The following is a 26849-nucleotide window of genomic DNA, read 5'->3' as shown; positions in this document are numbered from 1 at the left end:
ACCAGCGCAGCGCCTACATCACTGCAGAAGCCGCACCAAACCACCAATCCATCTCATGCTCCATTCTACCCTCACTTGTGAACAAGACCCCGAGATATTTGAACTCCCTTGCTTGAGGCAGTAATTCTCCCCCACCAAACAATTCCAGCATAATGCCGCCCCAGTGTGTGATTTTAGACAGCAAACCAGCGTTTCGGAAGCAAAAGATGCATGGCAGGCATGAGGTATAACACAACAATGTCGGCCTTTAGTGTAACATATAACATAATTCCGGAATCATACCTTTTTACAGAAGGGTGAGGCGGAATAACAGTGCGACGGGCTTTAGGTGCAAACACTACGTGGTTAGGTTTAGGAAAAGATATCATGGTATGTCAAATAGAACAACTGTCTCTAGTTAAAATAAGTCAACGTTCATACAGAATAGGATCCCCGCCCTCCTGGGGGAAAGTCCTGTGTTGTTTGGCTGATAAAGCCCATTTAATGACCTGATAACAGCTGAACCTGCTGGCTAGAGGGGTTCTGATTTGAAAAAAGAACTTGTTACATGAATAATTTATATTTCCTGGAGCACAGTTTCAGGCAGCTACTTTTACCCTGACTTGTGTCCATATATCTGGGGAAGCAATTATTCAACTTGAGTAAAATATGGTAGTTTTTTCCATCTCCGCCTGCATCCATCGAACCAAATCTTCACATGAAGGCCTGTCCACTCTCAAATGAAACTGTCAAACATCTTTTAACTCATCCAGAACCACAAAAACACTAAAAGGAAGTTTCCAGTGTAGGTTTTATGATTAGAAATGAGTTAGGTGCTAAACTGATGTCCATCCAGTCACTGTTTTGATTTTGCTTGTCTGTGAAGCTTCAGTTTGCGTCTCCATTCATCCCAATTCAGCTGTCATCTCTGATATGAATGAAGATAGATTGCGCTTTGCAAACATGAACATCTGACAATGCCGGATGAAATAAAACGCCCTGCGATGCAGTCATCCAGCTGTTCACTGTCCCGAGGTTGGAATGTGCTGCCATGTGAAGCCCCAGAAGAAGACATTCATTAAAGGATTAGGGCCCACACTTTGTACTGACACAAGAATGAGGGCAGTTGAAAGGAGAAGAATGAAATGATCAAAATGATATTCAAGCACCATTTTGCGCATGAGAGGAGATGCTGGCGGTGTAAGTAGCGGCAATCAAAACAAAGTGCAAAGATCCTCCCTTTTCTGAGGCAGCGCCATGCTGGCAAAGATAACAGCGGAGGTGGAATCCTGCCGTGGCTAAGCCTCTTTAGTGCACTTTTTCACCTCGTGTTTTAAGGTGTCAAAGAGGCTGAGATCAAAGAAGCCGTGGCCACTTTAGCGCTCCTTTAAATGGAGCAGTGATCAACAAATTCTCAGTAGCCTGGGAAGACACTTTTGTCTCTGGAGAGCAGCAGCAGCAGCGGGTAATTCACAAGATGAATTCACAAAGTAATTTAGTTAGGGAGCGTTTCATGGGAATGCTACTAATCTTCCAGGGCCTTCCAGTAAGAGCTCATATTTTCAATTTGAGATGTCTGCGCTCTCCTCCAGTAGTTCATTCTTCGTTGTCCTAAAAACTGGTTTTAAAGTGTTTTGACCGCAGTTCCAAACCAAACAAAAGCATTACATTTCTTTGCTTGTTTATTGAAAGTTTCAATAATAGGCAATTTGGCAGCGACAGTAGGAATCCTCAGCCGAAAACCATAAAAGTGGCAGTATGTGTGGTCTGGGTGCTGCCATTGCAGTGAACTCCAAAGAAGCAGGAGGACCAGGGCCAGCGTATTTCCCGTAGCATAACACATGCCGACAGCAGGCAGACATGGCAAACTGGACTCCCCTTGTTCTCACACTCTGTGCCAAATTGGGGGAAATTCTTCCAGTGGCAAGTATCAATTACTCACTTTAAACAAACATCCAAGGCTTTTGAATATCAACATGGTGCGCGCATGTCTCCCTATAGGGCATCTGATATGGGGAGACCACACACACGGAGTCACCTTTCAGCATCACCTTTCTCCTCACGCTGACTTCTCCCCATTCATCGCTCTCTGCTCTCTTTGAACTGGCTTTAATCAGATCTTAATGAATGTCAGAGATGACGATGTCAGCGTACAACCAGAAAAACATTCTCTGTAGTATCTTCTAAAAGTCAAATGAAGCATCATATCCACCCGAGAGATTCTGCCTGACACACTCTGTATTCAGTCTTTTTTGTGTGTGTGTGTCAAATAAAGCATCAGCGGGGGGAAAACACATCCATCATTCCCTTTCTGAAATGTCTCACTTGCAAATCAAGTGAAGTCGACAGCCATGAAGTCTGCATCGCCTGGCTTGGCCCCATCTGGTACAGATATACGGGCAACTTCAAATGGTCAGCTTCAGCCTTAACACGTATCACACGGCACAGAGAGTCACGCAGCCATGTGGTCCTTGTGAAGCTGGGGCGCTGTACAGATTACATATTAATGTGTGCAGTAGATGTGGGTAGATCACACCACGCATGCTAAGGAGGGAGCAACTCACAGCTAATAAGTTGAGCGTGTGTGAGGTCAACCCACAGGATGAAGACGTTTTGTTGGCTCTTTTTGAGTGTGTGCGTGTGTGCGTACAAATTAACCATGCTACCATTTTAAGGGGCAACGTCCACTAAAGCATTTTTTTCTGAGGCAGATGTATATGTGTAATGCTTTGGCTGTTTTTTACTGAGCACCAAGAGTTGAGAAATATTCAACTTTGGGTAAAAACACCACACTCATCATGTCACTTTGGCCGTCAAATCACAGTGGAAAAGAGACAAACCGTCACATCTTACATGTACGATTGCTGAACACCAACTATAATGGAGGAGAAATCTGTTAATATACCGTATATATATTATGTTTCCTCTTTTTCAGCTTCAGCCTTCCCCTCACCCAAAGCAACTACTCTACCTTGTGCGGACATGTTTACCGCCGTGGATATTTTGTATAATAGCAACTAGGGGTGTAACGATCCATCGATCTGGATCAATACATCGATTTAATGACCAACAATCCAATATCATCGATGCAAAGTGAAAACATCGATACATATTGTCATCTTTAGCAGAGGCTTTTATTTTCAAAGCTTTTGTCACTGTCAAACAGCGGCAGGCAGATGGCAAGCAGCCAAGAGAAAGAAGATGAGGATAATGGTATTTTCTCAGGAATAAATCAACAGTGTGGAAATATTTTGGATTTTTCAGAGAAAATACGATGTTTGGCTGAAAAACCGTGCATGCAGACTGAAATTCAATTAAGCTATTCTGTCAGGAGATGCAGTAATTTAAACCAACGTTGAGCAAGAAAAATAATAATGTCACAGGTTGTTAAGCTGTGAGAAGAGGAAAAATGTCAGCTAGCCGCTAGGCTAATTATGCAATGAAAACATACTTAAGCTAATACTAACAGCAACTGGATGCAACCATCTCAGCTGAAAATATGCTTCGCCTCCAAAGCCCTCTCAAACGCTCCCAGCTGGGCATTTCCAGAGAAGCGCCTGGTGTTTTCAGTTGGAAAAAAAGCTTAGGTTGACATGGGGTCTAACACGTTCTCACTCCCAACTCATCAAATATGGCAGCTTGGTCAATTGGCCCTTCACGTCAAAGTTCAATGCTCTAGATACCCCTCCAATGTCTCCCTCCAGCCTCAGTTTTGGACGCTCAGGGAGAGCATGTCAATTTCCACTCATTACAATCACAGTGTCTTTTCAAAATAAATTTCAGTGTTCACAGGGAAAAGCAGTGACAACTCATCAAACATCACTACATAGTTCTTGTGCTGAGCTTTTAAAGTTAAAAGTGACTTCACTTTACAAAGGAAACAAAATGTGTCCACATCAGACAAATAAAAATACAAAACAGCCAATCAAATCAGTTTACTGCCTAACTTATCGATAACAAGCATAGGTTTCTGTTCCACAAGCATCTGCAATCATAAATTCAAGAATTACATGAAATGTGGATTTGAATAAATACATCAGAAAATATTCAACCAACATGTTGCTGTATTGTGTTGAATAATACTTTAACAACATGGGGTTATTTATAAATCTTCTCGCTTTCAGCTACAGTAGCCTTTCCTAGCAAATTAGCGTGCTATGTTTCACTTCCTGTATATTCTTGGCGCCCCCTGATGTCTGAGCCATAGAAACAGAGATGCCTCATTGGCTGCTGGATCATACCTCAGCGGTGTCACCATATTGGAGGTTGTAAGACTTGCCAAAAAGTAAATACAGGTAAACAGGGAAGCTGCATTTTTTGCGGATAAAACATTGTAACATTTATATTTATGAACTGACTGCATTGGAGCTCAACGCCCATCCATCAGCAGAGGTCCAGCAGAGGTCAGGCGGCTGGTGACACGAAGGGAAGCCAAACACTGTTCATCTGCACACACTGTGATGCCACACAGCTGGTTCAATATCAGCAAAGTTTCCCTTTATATTCATTGTCTTCTGTGGCGATCAGCAGTGATGTGGTGGTTCACTTTTACACTGTGACTCCTCTGTCTGCTTTTCTCTGGAATCCCTGGTTCATTTTTCCAAAAATATGATAGTATTTCTTCAGGGAGTGCAGTTAGTTACAGTGTGGGCTCCATGCTTACTTAACTCCTCTTTAAAGCATCTACCTTACATATTGAGATCATAAACTTTTTTTCTATTACACATTTGTCATAAACCCTTGAATATATAAACAACTCATTGCAATCGGTTGAGAAATATAAACGCTATAATAATTTTTATCCAGAAAAACCAGTTTGCTCTCCTGTTTGCATACATTTGTTTATAGGCAAGTCTTGCTTTCTCCAATATGGCAACACTGCTAACGTATCGCTGTAACGGGCTGACGCAGCATCTGCCTATAGATGTTTAAGGTCTGAGCAAGGTCTGAGTGAACTGCTCAGGGATGGTGAAACTAAAGTCAACCCCTACAGCAGGACTGCTGTGGCAGAGAATCTTATTTTCAATGGTTTTATTTCCTGTATATATTTATACAGATCATACCTACACTTACGGCACTTAAAGTTTGTATTCTGCCTCGTCACTGAGGTTTTGTTTTAGCGACGGTGACTTCCTGTTAATTGCATTTGATTAAGAGATACAACAGATGTTTCTTAGCAACTCATTCTCATGGTGCAATTTAGTAAATCACTGGTTTGAGACTAGCTGGCAGTTAGTGAGGACTCAGGGTGGAATTTACACACAGACTATTGCAACTCAATCCTGTTGTCTGCATTGGGCCTTTCTGTTTAAAACACCACACTGTGGCGTTGTCTTCTGTCCGCTCAACTCTCATTTTCCTGCACAGGTAATGTTTGTTATCACGGTAAAAGTCATTCTAGAAATGTTTGAAATGGATGGTGACAGCAAAGTAGATACCAAAAAGTGAATACACTTCATCATAAAGGAAATCTTGGATCTGAACTCTGCATTCATTCACACAAACTGAAAACAGAGCGACATAACCCCTCTAACAAGCACCAACTTTGTTTAGTAACTAGACAATAATTATGTATACAAGAAAGAAAAACCATTTTTGCTGTCCCCACAAAACATCAGCCTTTAATTACCGGCAGATAACATACCACAGAGATGCTCACCACAGGGGTCTTTCACCCCTGCCGCTAAAAAATTAGCAGCGATGGCGGGATGACGTTAGTTGTGAAAGCTTAAGCTGGTGCACATGTCAGCAGCTCTGTGGGCTCCAACGTGCCGCAGGAGGCTTTTTTTAGTGTGAAAAGTATTGTGAAAAAGAGTCAAAAGTCCACCGCTCGCTGGGAAATTGAAAACATGAGAGCGTTTTCATACAGGAAGGGACGAGGGGGCTTTGATTTCTTCAAGTGTTGACAGCGCAGGGACACCTTATACGGAAACCTCCCTCCCGGTGGCTCCTTGAGCAGCTCCCAGTACAACAAAGACTTCAAAAGCGCTGCAGTTTAATGGCGGTACTATGAGAAACAAATGCATATGATGTCATTTTTTAATTATAATTCTGACCTAGAAGAAAAGGGGAAATGGTTTGGTTGTAAATGACCTCCAAAATTTCCACGTACTGTTGCAATGATGGACAAAAATCTAATCCAGGAGTCACACTGTAACTATCAAGCGGGCTTTATTTGAACTTCAGGGTCGTGCATGAGCTCTCTACTGTGCATCCAAAACAAATACGTCTCTTTGCAGCCTGCTGGTCAGGGACTGATTTGCGGCAGCGAGGACTACAGATGGGAAGTTGAAAATCACACAGAGTGAGAATGGCTCTCGACCATGAGAATAAAGACGAAGCCGGGTTTTCATATCAAACTAATAAGAGTCATATGGGGAGAAAAAGGCATCAGCAGTCCACACTGGGGATTGATGTGGAGAGTCGAGTGAGAGATCGTGGCAGCACTGTGTTTTTCTTGTGCTGTTGCGAAAACAGACACCAGGACTCAGTGCAAGTAGCAGCCACTCTGTAATGCGTGGTTTTAGAAGCAAATGAGCAATATAACCACTAGTGACTCCGAACGCTGACACCATGTATCATCACAAACCACAACAATCTGCACCGTGTGATTCACATCTATTCTGCCGATATATTCAGAAAAGAAAATGTATCTTAAAATCAATCTTGCTCTGATGATGATGCAATTTTACTCAAGAGAAACATTCTGCTTTATAAACTAGCAATGTCCTCTTTGTGGAAAACAAACTAGAGTTCATTATAAAGACGATTGGAGCCTCCAGCAGATCACTTTTCACTGGGAACAGCCTGCCGAAGGGCCCTCTAGGCTTCAAGCAAAACCCTAATTTCCTTGCAAATCCCATACAACAATATTAGTTTTAAACCAGCAAAGCATTTTACGTCATCTCAAGAGAGGAATAGCGGCCAAACTGGAGGAAAGAGAGTCACAGGAAGGATTTAACACTTGTGCCAAAAGAATGAGAGAACTGTATGAACTTGAATTTGTCCATATTTCAGGCTCAGAAAACCTATTGAGGGTGCTTTAAGAGGTTATGGCATTATTTTTCACATCTGAATATCCAGCGTGACAACTAAACCATGCTATTGTTATTGTTTATACCCAATGATGGCGCCTTAGGGCCATTGCTGGTTAAAAAAAAAAAGAAAAGAAAATGGAGCAGGGGGAGAATTTCAATGACATGAGAATCGTAAATCTACAAGAAAATTACCCATAAAAATTGTGTTTTCTTTTTTTTGTAATGGAACTACATTGCTTCTCTTTGCAAGTTTGTGTTAAACTCATCACACCACAGACCCCACCAGTAAACAGTGAGTCCCAGCAAACACTGACACGTTGAATAACCATTAGTTAAACGTCTAATCAAGACGTCCCGTTAAGGTTCAAAAATTGAACTGAATTGGGGTTTGCTGTTAAGGGCTGTGATAACTGAGGGGATCAGGCTTCTTCCAAAGGGGGCCCTCCTGCACCTCAGAGTCCTGTACCTTCGCCCTGAGGGCTAAATGTTCATTGAGTAGGTTTGTGGATTCCTGTTCTATTGCAACTGAGATGCGTGTAATGGCCCTAGTTCCAAAATAAAGGTTATGCTAATGTCTGGGACGTTATCTGAACGGTTAACACAAATATTCAGCTGTTCTGCTAAAGTTACAGTGTAGATTCAGCAGCTTTATACATCCCAAAAACTGATAATAATAATAAGTTAACTAAGTCCAGAAATATTAAGCCAGTGTTGACGGTCTCTGCTTGACCCATTCATCTACCATGACTTCCTGCCTGTGTGGATTTTGTCACTCCAATACGCCGCATGACTTTCTGAAAGAAAGCCCAGAAGGCATATTTCTCATAAATTTGTGTCTTAATCTCTCACAAATGTATGGTATTATATAGATAAAGATTATATAGATTTTTTTCCCTGGTAAATTTAAGATTTTTGACGATTTAAGACGATTGGAAAATAAATGACTTGAACTTAGCCTTAAATCAAAAATACACATTTTTTCCTTTTACCTGTAGTGCTATTCATCAGATGGTTTTGGTGTGAGTTGACGAGTGTTGGAGATATCGACCACAGAGATTTCTGCCTTCTCTCCAATATAATGGAATAAGATGGCACTCAGCTTGTGGTGCTCAAAGTGCCAAATAAATATAAAAAAATAAATAAAAAAAGTAATATTAATGTCTCTTTCCAGAAATCATGACCTGGTTACTCAAGATAATTCACAGATCTTCTTGTGAGCAGTTTAACGTGGGGACTATTTTCTTTCTACCGAACTACAACTGCCAACTGTATCACTGTGCAGAAGGAAGCGTGCATCTACTCATGAACAAGAGGCTTGTGCTCGTGACAGTGAGAGATGTAAACACTAATGGCGTCGTCCTTGGCTGAGCTGTAATATTAGCTAGCTCACTGGTGCTAGTTGAGCTAACAGTAGATGAAGTCTTTCTTCTGTGCAGTATTCCAGTTGGTGGGTGTAGTTCAGCAGGAAGAAAATAGTTCCTACATGAGTGCCATTTAGTTCCATTATATTGGAGAGAAGGCAGACATCTCTATGGCTGATATCTCCAGTATTCAGCAACTCACACCAACACAATCTAGACTGATTAATAGCACTACAGTTAAGAGGAAAAATATGTATTTTTGATTTGAGAGGTGAACTGTCCCTTTAATATTCTTTATTGTACATTCATTACTCCCTCGGTCCTGGGAGAAATAAATGCAGACCATTCACATTAACTGTTTTCACTATTATTATATCCTTTTGCTATTTGCTGATAGAGCAACCAAAGTTCCCCTCATGGATCATTAAAGCTTCATTTTAGCTTGTGATTAACTTTAGTTTTGCTTCCAGCAGTGAGTGGGGGGAAAACCCCCGACAGCCGACTGTATGTGATGCATCATCAGCCTGTATTTCTCTGAGAAGGATATCTGTTGCATCACTTTGCATTTCTGTGTGATGACGGATGTTTCAAAAGGAAAACAAAAAAGACCCAAGACAAAAGGGCTAATTGCTGTGTGGGATTATGATAATAACTTTAGTGACTTCCTTTACACTGAGGCAGAGGGTAAACTGGGATAAAGGGGGAACGTCAACAGCCTTGCAGCTGCCAGGAGCCTGTCTGACCCTGTGAGCTCTCATTCTGTATTTAGCGGTGGACTTAAAAATGCAACGATGCATGCAGACACACATGTATTCTTACCCACAAGGAGAAATATTCACTTGACCAGAGTATAATGCTGTTAAGTGAAACATCCCACTGTGCATGCTAGCTAGCTAGCTAAACACTGGGTGTGTTAGGAATATGTCGTTTCTGATAAATTCTCAGAGTAAATCCAAGGCTGTTGAGGCGGTGGGTTCGGTAGTTGACTTAACCAAGCCAAAACCAGCTCTTGCTGTTGCTACACATTCATCGGGCTTTGTGGAAGTCTTAGACTATGACTGATCATAATTCACTAACCTGGCTTATTGGAGGGCTGATGTAACTTCCCTTTTCACTCTCAGTGATCACATTCACAGTTGACCTTTTCTTGCCAGGGGGATCATTTCCAGAGGAATGGTGTTTTTTTTTTTTTACCCCACTAAAATCCAAACATGAAGAGTTTAGATGATATACAGCCAGAAGGGCAAAAAGGCAAACAGACGGACGGCTGATGCAGCAAATCAGAGCTCCGTGTGGTGATTCATCCACCTGCTTCATCCAATAGTGAGACGAACACATGGGAGCCGGCCAGAGGATCCTGGATCAAGTTTAGCCTGAGGGGGCCAGACAATGACTCAATAGCAGGTTTCTGACGCTGAGTAAATTAAAGAGGACAAAGATTGTGCAGCATGGAGCATAAGAGCAGGTGCCTTCAAGATTTATTTCAGCATATCTTCTTTGTTCTTGTTGATTTACAGACTTGTTACAAAGAAAAGAATCTCGGAATAAATTAGCAGCTGATTCTGACATTCACTTGCATATGTATACATTATAGTACGTGATTTATAGTGATTGCTATATTAGATATTATATTTTAGTGGTGCTTAAATCTCCACTTAACCCTCTGAGACCCACCATAGGCCAATATCTGTCTTTTTTAGAGAGGACAGGGGATCTGTATGGGGAAACAGCAGATCAACAGTATATGTCACATAGAAGTGGTATACATCATCTGGAAGCTGGGGACCTGAAGAATAATTTAAAATGCAGCTTAGCATTGTCTGTCAAGTTTTTCTTATCATAAATATGTAATAATCCTTTTTTTTTTGTCAGGCACCTTTTCAAACTGTGTCTGTGTAACACCATAGAAAAATCCATGCTGTATATCATCAAAAACTTATGACATTTCTAAGAAGAGTCTGTAAGAACTACATTTCTTGGCGATTGGATGGCGAGTACTTCTGTTCTGGAAATAGCTGAGAAACCCTCTTATTTTCAATATACCAGTCCCCCCTGGATTATATTGGTAAATGGTTAGAATGTGAATTGCCTAGTTCACCAAGACTGTGTCTCCACTACAAAACTATAGTGCCAAATTTAAATAAATTTGTATTTAGAAAAATGAAAACCAGCCTTATAACCTGGGCTCGGATGATTCTAAGGTGTTGGAAGAAGCCCCAAACTCCTACTCTGAATATGTGGATGGTTCAAATGATGGAAACTACTGCATGTGAAAAGATGTTGGGAAGATTAAATAGGGAAAATGATATGGTTAATAAACAATGGGACAGTTTCAGCGAATATATATCAGAACAATTATAATGACTGGCTCACCGCTGTGACTGAATAGCTGCCTTTCCTGTATTAATGTCTGTCAATATTAGCTGGACCTCCTGCCTGTTTGTTTGATTTTCATGTTAAAAATGCAATCAAAAAATTAAATTACAAATATATATATATATATATATATATATATATATATATATACACACACATATATACATATATACATATATATACATATATATATATATATACACACACACACACACACACACACACATCAGTCCCCTCAGGATTTTGCAGGCTATTTTGGGGATGGATGGGGGTTAAGAGGTGATCCTCAGTGATCAGCTGTTGCTGCTGTTGGAAGCAGCGCTGAAAGACTGTCTCCATGAGCTGCCCTCCTCCTGCTCTCTCTGCCCGGTTAGCACGAGCTAACACAGCAGCAGCTAACATCCTACACTGAGCTGTTAAACTGTTGGACTGTGTGCACCTCTGTTCTGGAAAATGCTGAGAATTTCCCTTATTGTCAATTCCTTTGAAAGCAATTCACCCTCAGAATGCCTGAGGTCTCTAGTTTGTGGTTGTAAAGTTTCACAAGGCTGTGATGATCCTTAAGGTCACTTAGGGTGCTTTCACACCTGCCCTGTTTGGTTCGGGTCAATTGAATCCAAGTTCGTTTGCCCCCTAGGTGTGGTTCATTTGGGCAGGTGTGAACACAGCAATCGCACTCAGTGGCACACCAAAACAACCAGACCAAGACCTTCTTGAAGAAGCGGTCTTGGTCCGGTCACAAATGTTTGGGTTAAACATGAGCATGTTACAGTCCTGGAGGATTATTAATGTGCACCTCCTCCTGTACTGCCTTAATATGCACATTCAGCACATCCAATGCATCAAAACATTGTTTTCTAGTTGGAGCCGCGCCTCGTTTTCAAACTGTATGGTTTGACTAAAATGAGCAATGATAGCAATATAGTCCATGATGAGCAGCGCTAAAATCAACCTGCGTAGTTGTCCCTCCCACATTAGAAAGTGTCACATTTATCTTGCAAGTGTACTCTTCTTCAACATTTTGTTTGACCCATCAAGAGCAACTTTCTCGAGCAAGGCATTTATCTGGTCCACTTGTAAATGCTGCCGTGAGAACACGAACCAACTCTAGGCAATTATCCAACTTTATAACCAAATTAGTACTTGATTCAAGCCAAAGCAAGACAACTCTAGGTCTGAAAGCACCCTAAAGATCATTTTATACAGTGATGCCCAATTAAAATAAATGGACTCACTTCAATGAAATGGCTACCTTGGGGGCTAACATCATCACACATGAAAAAAATTGGGTTAGAGTCTCAGCTCTCCAGTTATACCCAACTTATGCAATTCAAAGACTGTTCAGGGACCACAGTATGTACAAATATTCAAATACAACAGGCAAAAAACACATCTGAACTGCATTAAAAACTGCATTGTTTTTACCCAAAACTGCATGTGACTAGCATAAAGTGGGCATGTCCGTGAGGCTGAGACCCGTGGGTACCCATACAACCCATCAGAGGTCAAGGGACCCCTTTGAAAATGGCCATGTCTGTTGTCCCTTGCCAAAATTTAGCCTAACTTGGAGGGTTACTTAACCCCCCCCCCCCCTCCCCCCCACCAGCTGCGAAAGGCATTGATGCAAGAATAACATGTGCAGGCAGTTATGTTAGGAAAAATGGGCTAATTTTAAGCATGATACCAATTGAGGAACACACACTGCAATTTGCTTATTTGTGTTCTGTAACTTGAACTCCAACTGCATGTGAAAACACTGGCAATAAATATGCTGATCAATCTAATTATTGGGCCTTAAAACAATACAGAGAAAGTTTAGAGAAGGAAACCTATTAGTGTGTGTTTAAGTGGTGAACTTACTGTACTTTGCAACACTGTTAAGACTGGATAGATGCCTGGATGCTATCGGCCAACAGCAGCTGTGTTTGTTTGGTGAATCACAAACAGGGTGTGTTTTGGATATGACTCGCTTTGCCTTCAGTTTCTAACATCTTCATCCAGATGATTGTCAGTTGAAGAATTCGGTTTTCTTGTGATCTCAGAACCTGTTTGGTGGATCAAAGAGGACGTTGGAGGTGATATGGCTACATTTTCCCTTTTTTATGGCAGGTGATTGATCCCAGGGGTATTTGCCTAAGAAGTGATTCTCTTTGAACACATGTTGGTGGGCGGTGGTGTCCAGCAGGGCTTTGGAACAGTTTATCATGATGTAGTTATACTGAGTATAAAAAGAAAAAAATGGGATCTGGTTATGGCTTGAAGTCATGTTTTCTGAGGCTAATGTGGAGGAAAGGGCGAAGATTTCTATAACGAGCTATGAAAGAACACAAGCAAAGTAATACACAAAAAGTTAATGTTGGTCTCTGCAAATGAGCATCATCTCTGAAAGTTAACTGGATATTGTTAGAAACTACTTTCTGGTTCATTACAACTTTGATTTTGTTTCCTTTTGAAAATTATGCACACAGCTAGAACCGCCTATGCCATGGGCCTCTTTGCTGGTTGGGACTATTTTTTCATCCTCCAGGGGCTGCATACTCTTTCATCTTTCTTGGCCTGTCCAGGTAACACTTAAGCCATTTTCCTGTTCGTCGGACTACCATTTGTAACCAGCAGCAACTACCAGGGTTAAAAATAAAGCCAAGCTGGTGCCGCTGTTTCTGGCATGGCCACTTGAGGCTGTCTCCAGGAGTGTTTTAATCCCAACAGACCGCATGTTAAAATGCCAACTTTTTGCTTAGGCATAAACACAGTCTATAAGTCAGATCCACTCCTTGCTCCTCCCTCTCATCCAAATATGGTCACTTCTCGCTCCAAAGATTCAAGATGGTGAAAGCCGAAACACAAGATTCACAACAAGAGTCTTCACAACAAGAGTCAACAAACCAATTGGTGGCATCACAGTAGCTATGTCCATCATCTTATAGAGTCTATGTCAGCAACCCGTTGGGCTGTAACTGTGTTTGCTATATCTTTTGTTTTGTTACTGACAATCCGCGCCAAAAGCCCTCTACTCCATACTACAGTTGTGCCGGAGGTTGATAAACTGTAGCTCAGAGTGTTTCCTGCTCCAACCGATGATACAAGCCTGTAGACTGTCAATTGATATTACTTCCAAAAGGATAACAAACTGTTTTTGGAATTGTAGTTGAGAGTCTCTCTCCCACCACTGCTCCAGCTTTATGGCGTTCATATAGCTTCGTTTTAGGGTTGTCACGGTACCAGAATTTTTAACTTCTTTGTAATATTAGTATCAAAAATGATACTTGGTAGCTCTTTCGATACCACGGCAAAGAAGAAAACTATAATTACTGCCTGGTATGCCCCTGCAAACCAGACAAGTTGCAGTTACAGTTTACATCCATGTCTGTCCAAACTCCTATGTGGCCACGACTCCTCACAATGCTTCAAATGTTGCTGTAAAGAAGCTGCATATTCTAGAACGTGGATGCTTCATACACATCTTCAACCCGGCAGCACAAAAAATCTATACAATCACCACAGTTTCAAGATCGACATCCAAGATTAGTGTCACCAATTCAGTATATGACCCAATGTCTTCCCTTCTGTAATGGCCGGGAAAGTGTTTCTGAAGAACATTATGATGTCACAGTGACACTGGCCTTTGACTCTTTGAATACAAAATGTCATCACTTCATCATCTTATCCTACTAGACATTTGTGTGAAATTTCATAATAATTAGCGTACAAATTCTGGGGTTATGGCCAAAAACATGTTTTATGAGGTCATAGTGAACTTGGCCTTTGACTGGTAAATTCTGATCAACTCATCCCAGAGTGCAAGTGGACGTTTGTGCCAATTTTGAGGAAATTCCTCTGAGACCTTCTTGAGATATACGTTTGCGATAATGAGATGGACGCAAGGTCACAGTGACCTTGATCTTTGAACTTTGAACACCAGAATCTCATCAGTTCATCACTGAGTCCAACTGGACTCCAAATTTGAAGAAATTCCCTCAAGACCTCTTGACCTCTTTTAAGTCTATTGAAGAGGAGATAACATAGCTGACTCATCAAAACCCACTCCTGAGAAGGGCTCCAAGAAAGGCGTGACCAAGGCTCCCGGCAAAGGAGGCAAGAAGAGGAAAAGCTCCAGGAAGGAGAGTTACTCTATCTATGTTTACAAGGTGCTAAAGCAGGTCCAGCCCAACATCGGCATCTCATCCAAGGCCATGGGCATCATGAACTCCTTCCTGAGTGACATCTTTGAGCACATTGCCAAGGCGTCTCGTTTGGCTCACTACAACAAGCGCTCCACCATCACTTCTAAGAGGATCCAGACCGCTGTGCATCACCTGCTCCGCGGTGAGCTGGCCAAGCACGGTGTGTCCAAGGGCACCAAGGCCGTGACCAAGTACACCAGATCCAAGTAAACCACTCAACTGTTTAACAAAGTCGTTCTTGAGATATTGGGTTCTCGACAATGAGATGGACGCAAGGTCACAGTCACTTTAAACTGCCAAAATCTAATCAGGTATTGTAGAGTCCAAGTTCCTTCAAGGTGTTCTCAAATTCACAAGCATGGCATGGCATAACAGATGAAAGATAAATACAGATAGAAGAAGACAACTACTGAGAGTCTGTCTCCGTCATCAGGTCACTTGCATCATCCAGGTCACACGTGTCACACATGATGAAAATCCAGTTCTCAAATACTGTCTCTCTGGAAGCAAAGAATGAACTGTGTTTTGAATTATATGAGACCGGTCCTAGACACAGTTCTGCCATCCAAGCATTTAACTGAGAATTTGGAAGTGAACTCAGAGCAATAACCACCATCCTAGCAAAGTGTCCAGGTGTAAGCAGCTGTTTAGGTATGAGGGGCTGTTCAAGTCCTTTTCGACTCTCATGCAGGAAAAGTGAAAGGAAACAAGTTATGATGGGTGTGTGACACATTTGGTGAAGGACAAAACCAGGCACTTGCTGGTCTTCATTAGGACTGAGGTCATCGTCTCTGGCTTGTAGTCAGGGAGGCAGGCAACCTTGTCTTTTCTGGGCAGAGGACTGAAGGTGGATGATTTGAAGCAGAGAGGACTTTGCCTGTGGGCAGGGTGTGAGAGAGGATGCTAGAAAACAACAGAAACAGCTTGACAGTACAGAGTCTGAAGATTTCCTCAGTCAGGCCTTGAATTTGTCCCCACGTTTTTCGGCCAAAAAATGGTAATACCTAAATGATGATGTCATAAAGCATGGAAGTCAAACTCTGATGGAGTAGCTGTCAACCCAGGTAGAGGTCATTGGTTGTGAAAATGTCCAAACCTGTGTCAGCTCCACATTTCACATTGTTTTCTGAACTTTTTCACGAGTATTATTTGACTTCTGAGGTCTTTTTATATAAGACGAGTGGTACAAATTGTCAAAGTGCCTGTCAGATCAACACATTCTCACACAATAGACTACAACTACCAAGAAGAATGGTGATGCGCTATGATCCACCACACACACAAACTAGCAGCGCAGCACTGGACTGCATGTGTGTTGCAATAATGCTAATCATCTCACAGACTGATTTAGCGTAGCACGTGCAACATATAGACCAATGTCGCACTGTAGACTAACAGACAGATTAAACAGAGGAGCAGCTCTGTCTCTCACTTTGTGTCGCTGGAAAACTTGGGAGTGAATAAGTGGGGCTGAGCTATGCAGTGAGTGTGAGAAAGAGAGAAGCACACTTGTATGCGTTATGTAACGCAACTTGACCCTGTATTGGTATAAATGGTGTTGTCTAAATTTATATCTTGCTTGAAAATACATTGATATATCGTACATCATTGTTGTATCGCCCAGCCCTAGGCTAGGTTTTATGCTAACATAATGTAACGCCATGTCACAAAAGTTATTCGCACATAACGCACACAGGAAGCAAACAGCAGTCTCTTGAGTAAAAGTCCGGAGTTTGTTTGCCCGATGCAGACTTTCTGGCTCGCTTTATGGTCAGATGAAAAACTAAAGGCACTGTCAGTCTGATGCTGTTGAAGTTTCCATCACTAAACAAACCCATAAACCACCAGATATGGCCTCATGCCATTCATCCATCTACTGACCCTTTTATTACTGTACATCAGCAGCTCTATTGAACTTTACAAAACAAAATGTCCAAGATCTCTGTGTACTAATGAGCACTTTGGCCCTGAGTTAATGCTCTCCTATTGGATTTGTCCAAAAGCAAATGGTAACAGTGACAGATCCACAGTGACTGAGAGCTTCGATCCACACAGGCCATTTTCAACATAACTCGGCCTTCTGGTTCACTGGATTCAGACCGCAGTTTTAAACAAGGTGAAACCTCTGCCGCTGTGTTTCCCATTTCTTAAAATGTCAAAATTAAGATGAAGATTGATTTTCTTTTTCTTGTGCAAGACAATATTTTACATACAGTACAGTAAATATTATGTCATTATATGACGCAGTGCATGGATGTGTATATTATCAGAGGCATGAAGCTAAGGAGGTTTAAGTTTTTTGCCAGAACAAGTGATAGTTTGACAGTTTCTATTAACAGACATCAGTCATTCCTGAAAGCGTGTCCAGAATTAAAATGGAGGGTTAGTCACATAATAGAAAACGTGTCTTTTTAATACGATTGCTGGTGGAGGGATTGAGAGTCACATTGATGTAGATTGATTGTAGCTTTCTTTCTTCAGATTGAGGACAAATGCCGCAGTGGGTGATTAAATCCAGGCCCTTCGCTTGGACGCTTCTGGGGCGGATTTTCCGAGAGCAAGGGACTTGGCGCCGGGGATCCTGTGTATTTTCCACCCTGATCTCTGCTTGGCAGAGGCCTAAATAATAAAGCTCTTTTTACTGAGCAGCCCGGGGTTCCCTGTGTACAAACACAAGCCCTGCAACCCCCTCCCGCCTCTGCTGTTTTAACACGACCCGTCGCCATGGGGGTTTACCTCACACCCCACTAAGCTCCCGTCCTGCAGTTGTCTGAGAGTCAGCCCCCACTCTGCCATGGACTCACACTGGGGTCAAGCCAATTTGGCCTTGAGGTAATTTTACTGGGACCAAAGTGCACAATGTGAGGCTTGATCAGGGAACACGGGAGGCAGCTAACAACTGACAAACATCTAAACCAAACCCTGAGGGGGGAAAAAAAGTCAAGGAAAAAGCTCCAAAAGTGAAGGAGGTCATTTAGGGCGTTTTCACTGTGGTGCCCACTATACCCATACCTATACCTCTCTGCCAGTCAACATATACTCCACATATGTTTTAGTGTTTTCAGTGTTATTTCTAATTGCATCATGGAGTGCAGCAGGGCGTGAGACCGGTATGATCACGGAAACGTAGCAAGCGGTGATGAAACATCCATTCATGCGGCCACGCATGGATGTGTGTGTTTATTTAACTACTGTGCAGGTTAATCTGGGCCCTCAAAGCCTGGTGCTGTGTGTTAGTGCCAAGGCTCACAAACCTTCTGCGCTCTGATCCGCCTGCCAGCTTTGAAACCTGACGCGGCCAGAGAAGCCTCCTCCGAAAACGATGGCCCAGGCCTCTCCTGCTCTCAGAAGACACATTTAAAAAAGGTAAGTCAAGGTAAATTAAAGGGATGCACGGATGAACTTCCCTCTAAGCTTGTGCAGTATCAAGGTATTTTGGTAAATCAAGGCATTAAGAAATCCTGAAGGTATGATTTTCAATACCGTCGAAAATACAGATGCTCCTTTTTCTATTAAACTAACACAGAGGTGCTGCATTGAGGATGTATTGTAGTGCACAACACGAGCCACCAGAGGTCAGTCTCTACTGGTGGAACAGACAGCTGAGCTAAGACAGATGGTCACTGCAAGAGGTGGGAATAACGTTACAGGACTAGCAACTGCAGAGATACAGTGAGGAAAAACAACATATTTGCACACATAACTGCAAATTAATGGTTTTATTTTGACCAATCCAGAGAAGTGATTGTTGAAACAGTGGAAAGACTAACCAATGGTTTTGGTGAGTTTTATTTTCTTTCTTTTAAGTCTGAATGAAGTGTGTTTTACGATGAGTTAACAAAGCAATTAAGCAAACGAGAAAAACTCGTTCAGAAGGTATGAGGTTTTAAGTGTTTGTTTGTTTAGGAAAAAGATGTTAGAAGTTAGAAGTGTAGTAAACGTGCTGCTTGAACACATTTTGCTGCTGACACAACATGGGGTTGCTGGGCTGATGGCGGCCAGTTGGAATATTTTAACATATCACCATATCACCTAAACCTACATTGTAGGCTTGACAATGTCATACATGCTACAAAACATTTTGTTTTGGCATTTTGCCTTTATTGGACAGGACAACTGTCAACTGTCAGGGAGGACAGAGAGAGGCAATGACATGCAACAAAAGGCCAATCCAACGCCCCTGCCCCTATATAAGCCTACACTACAGATGATCATAATAAATACAAGGATGCGAAAGTAATCAGTATTAAATGTACAGTTAAAGGCTCTCTAAGTCTTCCTAAGCTTGAAAAGTTTTTGTCACATACAGCAAACTTCTCCTCACAATCCACTAGCTACATGTTCTCTGAATATGCTGTGAAAAAGTCCGGTCTCTGTAGGCAGCCCAGGCTCCGCAAATGGCAACAAAAACACTTCACTTGTGTTTACGTTCAACAATGTTATCAAACACAATGGAGCTAGCTCGCCTTTTAGCCTCATTGTAGCTCTAACTGCCTCTCTGGGCACTGCGTTCACGTGTGTGGATTTACGTGACACCGTGAGACATGGGCACCGCGTTCATTAGGGATGGGAATTGATAGGATTTTATCGATATCAATGCCATTATCGATTCTACTTATCGATCCGATTCTTTATCGATTCCCTTATCGATTCCTCCTGTGAATTAATGATATCACCTCCTGTTGTTTGTAACCCAATACATCTGCTTTCAGAATGTTTTATTATGAACCTTAAAGCCATGGTCTAGTTTAGAAAGATGATGAGAAAGATTTTGAAAAAATCTGAAAAAATGTTTTGACACCGTCTAACTGTTAACCACACAAAAAACTAATGGCAGCTTTCAACGTCATAAGCCAGCATTGGCATACAGTTATCTGTGTCACAACAGCCACAATGAGTTGTCATTATGGTTACTCCTAGCTGGTGATATAGAGATAAATCCCGGCTCACAGCCTGAGTGTGTCAACACCACGCAGCTAGTGCAGCTAAGTTAACTCAGGTGAGGCAGCTAACGCAGCTAGCCCAGCATATTATAACAACAAATAGCGTGCAAATCAACTCAACTGCCCTTATCTTACCATCCTTGGTGTTCCCATGAAATCCGACAACAGGAGCGGGGATACGCCGAAGCTCCACAATGGGCTAGCAGCTCCAGGGAGGCTAACAACAACAGTGCCCCGCCGTCCACCTGGAGCAAGGATGCGCTGAAGCTCCACTGTGAGCTAGCAGCTCCAGGGAGGCTAACAACAGCGTGAAGTGAAGCTACGGCTTTGACCGCTTCTGTCTCTCCGCCATTACGTCTTCTTTGTTGTTGAACAGGCTGCTGACTGACAAGCATAGATTCGGCGTAATGAAAAGAATCGATAAGGGAATCGTTAAGCATAAAGGCTAATGATGTCGATGAATTGGACCAGTTGGAACCGGTTTTTAACAGGAACCGTTCTCGATTCCCATCCCTAGCGTTCATGTGTGTGTGCTTGCTTTTGCTGGTCTCGCGCTGGCTGGTTGGTGCAGCCTGGACCAAAATGTTTTTGTTGCCATTTGCAGAGCCTGGGCTGCCTACAGAGACCCGACTTTTTCACAGCATATTCAGAGCACATGTAACTAGCGGATCGTGAGGAGATGTTTGTTGTATGTGACAAAAACTTTCAAAGCTTAGGAAGACTAAGAGAGCCTTTAATGGTGAGAAAGAGGAAATGATGAAGCCCGGTGTTACTGTGTAATTCTCTGGTGTATAAGTAAAATATAAACTACACTGCAGAGTCTGTGCTAACAGAAGTAAACAATGACAGCTGACTCATATGAAAATCGGCAGGTCTGCATTACATCTGGTGTATGAAGTTTATATCACTACATTTTTATGAACACACCCACCATCACACGACAGACTAGCCTACAACTAATAGTGATGAGCTATTGATCCACTCAACTCAAACAAGTATCTCGCACATACGCAGACCAGGTTGCCAGGTAACGATACAAATAATCGCTAACTGTAGCATCACATTGCTAGTGGTTATTAATAAGTTTAACAACAGAGTCGAGCCTTTTAAAAGCTTAGTGTTGGAGGTAAGCCGCTGCTGCTAATTAGCTCGTGCTAACACTCTGGAGACGGAGGTCCTTCAGCGTTGTGTCTAACGTTAACCTATGTCAGGCAGTCGGAGATCAGACCCTCAGCGCAATCCTGTTGTCTTTCTTTGGAACTGTAAAAGACATCCACAACGTGACATGTTTTGCCCTCTAGACAGGGAGCCACAGTTGTTCTTCTTTTTCTCTGTGTTTATTGGCAATCCAAGTTTAAAGGTCACTGTACCGCCACCCACTGTGTAGGGTGTGTAGATGCTGCCCTTGCTAAGTTAATAAAAGCAGTCTGGCCTTGTATTATCAGTGCTATTTATTGACTATAATTTTAAAAATCAGAGTACCACACAATTCTAAAAATTTCCCATTATCAGTCAATAATTTATCGACCCGATATGTATCGTGCATCCCTACATTTTAACTCACTGTTTAACTGTTATTCGAGATCATTTGTTACCAGCCAGCCACCATACTGTTTCCTGTGTCAAAATGGCCAACCCTGCATTATGTCACCCACCAGTGTGAGCGTTTATTTGTCTGGTGTGGCACAGTGCATTCTAGTAGTTGTAGGCTTTCTACCTCTTGAGCAAAGGCAAATGCCCCAATCCTTTTCTCTGGTCATGTAGCACCAAGTTCAAAAGTATTTGTGTCTTTCTACTGCACAGACAGTCCAGTTTAATGAAAGTCTATCTTTCAAGCAGTGAAGTTTTTTCCTGCAAATAATTGCATGAATACGTTGCCTGTCATTAAGTTTCTGTACAGTAGAAAAATGTTCCTTCAGTAGTGCTGACCATTGCAATGTGTGACTGACAGGATTTGATGGCACCTTTACCTCCACATGCCCATAAACATAAACCATTTAATGGAGATCCAGTCTCTGAACAGCTGCGTAGGCGGAGGAGTGGGCTCTGAAAGCCAAAACAGTAGCTCTGCAGTGGAGGAAAAATTAAGTGATTTTTCCATTTTTTACCAGCTGAGCTACTTTTCCCCATGAACAATAAAATGAAAACAACACATACGCCTCGGGAAAACACTGGAAGAAATTAGTCCCCAACTGCAGTAGCTAATCAACACAGCCACAACACACGTTGCGCCCTTCTTGTGTGACAGAATTGAAGGCAAATGTTAGTGTGGCACCCAAAGTGTTAGGGCTGTAATCATGGTGAACCACAGGAAACACACCATGACATCAAGTTATTTAAAATCTTAGATAATTAAAGAGGAGGGATGTTTAATGAGATTGTTTGAATGTTGCTGGAAAAAAAAGAAACAGATTTAATAAATGTCAAAGCAGTTTTGACGACAGCAGTCTGCATGAAATCTAAATCATCTTTATGAGACTGAGCTGTAACATAACAACCAGCACAACAGATATGTCTTCTTCCTGTTCACTACTGGAAGATTTCTTTAGGGATGAGACTTGATAATTGTTTATTATTATTATACCAATGCCATCATTGATTCTGCTTATCGGTCCGATTCTTTGATTCCCTGATTGATTCCTGATTATTTTTCTGCCTTGAAAAAAAGTTTTATTATCTGTTTTATAATCTCTGAGTCTGAACACAGCGTAGACACGGAGCAGAAAAAAGGCATGCAGGTGTGCAAAAGCCCCACAAGTTTAATCTTTTCTTTGTCAAAGACAAAATCTGCTAAACCTGCCTGCATGGTGTCAATATTATTACAACATAGGATATTTACTCTCAGTAACGGATGTGCTGCTCAGCCCTTCTTGATAAGAGAGATGTTGCAGCATATTGGTGGAGTTTCCAGATCAGACCAAAGATTTGCCACAAGATGAGTTGAACCTTGGAACTACTTGCAACGCGCCATTCTGCAAAACCTACCGCTTTACACCAATGCAACTAGACGAGTCGGTGTATCGTCTGTATAGCAACAACAATCTGTACTTCCATTCAGATTTCAAGCTTTTTAGGCTTATTTTGTAGCTGAATATAACTCGTAGCTTTTGAAAATATGAATGATAGTGAGATACTTGCTACAGTTGGAATTTTAGTAGTGTTAAACAGCAAAAACAAACAAAATGACCAGAGATTCAGATGGACCATATTCATAATAAATACACCACAATAATTTAAAGGTAAGGTCTGGAGGATTTTCCAGTTGCTGTTTGTAAACACACATTCAAATTCGGCCCCTCCCATCAGGCTCAACTCTCCCGGGTGTACGGAGCCCGGAGGTATGGAAGAAGGCTTCACAGAAGAGGTTCAGGCAAGGCTCGCGCTGGTGCACGCTCGGACACGCTCGGGCAGGGCACCTGCGCTCTCTCATTGGCTGGGGAAATCTCCGCCCAGAAGCGGTCCGAGCTCACAAAAACATCAAAATACAGTTAAAGGGCAGGAGCTCTGCAAACAGAGTCACCACCACACGAGTAGAAGCCCATAGGTGATGATTAAGCAGGATTTCATTTGTATATGTCTATATTTTGTTTTGTTTGAAAATCCTCCAGATCCTACCTTTAAATAACCTGTGTCGATCAGTCAGTCAGACTATGTGTGTGTGACACGTGTACATAGAGAGAGCAGCAGCAACAACACATTGTTTGGCACTAGTATGTTTACATGCAGCTTGAGAAAATATAATTATTGGCTTAGTCCGACTGAAACCGGACTTTTAAATACATGTAAACAGCTTAGTTCGACTGAAATTGGACTATCTGCAACTCGACTAACACACGTCGACAATTCGATTGAAAATCAAACTATTGCTACACGTATCCACCTAGTGTGACTGGAGTCGGACTCTGCGTTCTGCACATGCACCACTTTTTCTTTCGCAGGCTTTCACCCGGAAGAAGGAGATGACATAGCAGAAGTGCAGTAACTCCCGGAAAACAAACAAACACCATGGCGACAGAGAAGCAGAAGATGCACTTCTGGACGGACAAGGAAACTACATTCACGCTCCAACAGCTGAAGGAGCTAAACATTTTGAAGTTTATGGATGGTAGGAAAATGCGAAACACTTTATTAAAAAGGACACAGCGCTGCCTATCGAGGCGGAGTCAGACATACTTGGTCAGAAGTTTGATTTTGTCTTCTGCATGTATGCTCAGACAAGACGAGAAGTCCAACTTGACTTATTAGCCTAGCTATGAGTTTAGATCCACTACTGCGTGCATGTGAACATACTGACTGACACACCGTGAGGACAGAGACCAGCATGTGTGTCAACAGCTTCAGGGATGTAAATGACGTGGCCAGGGATGGAGGGCTGTTGTCAGAGAAGGCCACAGCAACACGTGGTTTTTCTATTCTTAGTGATTCTTTAGTCTGAACTTGGCTTTACTTGAACTGAACAATTTACAGTTACGCCGCTGTCATCTTTCTTCATTAAATGAATTCAAACCCTGAACCCTTTCCTTCTCTCCACCATGACTCCTTATGTAGCTCATTTACAGTAGTATAGACACATGAGTTTGTTGCATTGACCGTATAAAATAATGTAAGTAGTTACTGTGATCTCACCCATTGGTTTGTGGATAGCCAATTTAAAACCTTAAGTTTGGTATTTAGGTCGCCATCTTGTTTTTTTTGGAGCCAAAGGTGACCAAATTTGGCCAAGAGGGTGCAGCTGTGTTGGAGTGAGGATTGGTCTGACTCAGACTGTGGTGACGGCTCGCAGACGGCCAGTCACTCAATGCGGACACACCCCTGATAAAGCATAACTTTAAGCATTAGAAGGTCCAGTGTGTAGGATTTGGGGGGAATACATTGGCAGACATGGAATATAATAAGTGTCTTTTCTGTAGTGTATCATCACTTGAAAATAAGAATCGTGTTTTCGGTACCTTACAGTAAGCGATTTATATCCACATAGGGAGCAGGTCCTCATCTATGGAGATCACCATGTTTCTACAGTAGCCCAGAACGAACAAACCAAACACTGGCACTAGATACAGCCATTTGTGTTTCGCATCAGCCACCGTAGTTAGCAGCCCCTCTGAAACTAGAGTGTCTGAAAAACACTGATGATTTTTTTTTTTTTTTAACGTGACACTGATTTATTCTGTGTTTTTACCACTTTAAACCACCTTGTCCATTTGTTCTGGAGAGGAAGAGACTGCTTTATTCAGTGGGTTTTTTTCCTACCAGTTTTAATTACCTGGTCTATTTGTTTTTGAGAGGAAGAGCCCATTTGCAGATAATTTGGCTCATGGTAAAAACCTTCTAAACAATGAAAGCTGAAGTAATCCTAACCTGGAGAAATATCAGCTGGTTGCAATCTGCAGTCCTCAATACAAGACATAAACAAATCCCCCTAGACTGCACACACTGAACCTTTAATAAGATTTAAATGGATGAGTTATATAAAAATCCACCCCCGTACAGTTATCATCAATGTGACATTAGCTTAAGAGATGAAAACCATTTTTGGTACCAGGCTGTACGCATGTTTATCTCTGCTGAAAAGTTGGGCATTATAACATCGGGGTCTATGGGGACTGACTGGGTTTTGGAGCCAGCCTCAAGTGGCCATTCGATGAACTGCAGTTTTTGGCACTTGGCCTCTTTTTTAAGCCCTGTTGGTGTTGCATGGTTTGGTGTCATAGTTTTGCAATGCACAACTGTCAGAAATACATGTCGGCATCGATAAAAAGGAGCTGGACTGGACAATCTTAACTGGTTCTTAATTTGAACCTGATCTTGATTCCCATTCCTTCCATTTTCTGCCCTACCTTGAATTTTCTGCACGCTCCAATCATTTCACCAAGAACACCCAATAGACAAAATCAGTGTGTATTTCTGGCTGTTCACAATAGACAACCAAACATAACTTTTCTGCATTTGGTATTTCAAACATTCATTACCTAACGGCTGGAGGAGGCCACACACAGACACACACACACAAACACACACACATTAACGCACACACATAAGAGAGAGAAGGCTTTATCTTCTCTGTGAGGAAGAAGAAAACGCTGGTACCAAGCACAGCTCCTCTGGCGCCGAGCCACCTCCCAATATCAAGAATCAGTTCACAGTTTGACTTCATCGCAGCACCTCCCTTCTCTGCAGTCCATCTGTGAGTGAGTTAGATTCCTCCACAATGTGCATGGACGAGGTGCTCGTTCAGCAGCCCTTCCAAAATATACCGAGTGGCCATCTGTGCATGACACAGTCTTTACTGCACTTACTTGTGTTACTTCTCTTTCAAGTATTTGTTCTTTGCAGTTGTTTCGACATCCTCCTTGTCAGCCAGACCTCCTGTTTCTGCTATTCTCATCTCTATAAAGTGCTATAAGGTTTTATCTATTTCACAGCAGCTCACCACCGTTCCCGCTTTACTACTGTGTGTTGGTGTACGTGGCCAGCACCATCAATCTCTGTTGCTGTTTGAACAGGCAACACAAACAGGAGGTACTGCTGCGTTCCCCTCAGCCTCCCCCCTCCACGTTTCTCCCTCCAGCTCATGCCTTATGAGTCTGATGGCTAACTGCACTCCTCGCGGTGCTTCGGGCAAACTGATAGTTAAATTCCGACTAGTTGCGAGAAGGCCTGCAATCTAGTCCCAGAACCCCATCTGACATAAAGAGTAAACAACTGATGCCGTTTTCCTGCCACCTCTCTAAACAACCTAAATATAGTGTTTGTAATTTTAGCGTTAGGTTTTGGGTTTGTGGGTGCAGGATGGATCATGCTGTGGATAGTTGATAATATCTGTGAAGTGCCAGCAGGCAGATAGGATCAGCCACCCTCAGGGCAGTGACGTACTTTACCATCATGCAGCAGCACTGCAGAATAAACCATCATGCCACGGATCCTCACAGCAGAGCATTTAGTGTTTGTGCTCACAGGCTGCGTGCCATG

The 26849-nt window shown here is 42.2% G+C and overlaps 2 protein-coding genes across 2 annotated transcripts in view; one reads left to right on the top strand and one right to left on the bottom strand.

The window, feature by feature from the left end:
* The window catches only part of esrrgb (estrogen-related receptor gamma b), a 208110-nt gene that overhangs the window by 172453 nt on the left and 8808 nt on the right, over positions 1-26849 (bottom strand). The window lies entirely within an intron of this gene.
* LOC125897567 (histone H2B-like) lies at positions 14628-15147 on the top strand. The gene is made up of 2 exons (XM_049590969.1): positions 14628-14638; positions 14766-15147. Exons 1-2 carry the CDS (start codon positions 14628-14630, stop codon positions 15145-15147), a joined length of 393 nt encoding a protein of 130 aa, XP_049446926.1.

Source organism: Epinephelus fuscoguttatus, linkage group LG11, assembly GCF_011397635.1.
Source record: "Epinephelus fuscoguttatus linkage group LG11, E.fuscoguttatus.final_Chr_v1".
Classification (NCBI taxonomy): Eukaryota; Metazoa; Chordata; class Actinopteri; order Perciformes; family Serranidae; genus Epinephelus; species Epinephelus fuscoguttatus.
This window is presented reverse-complemented; position numbering and strand designations above follow the sequence as displayed.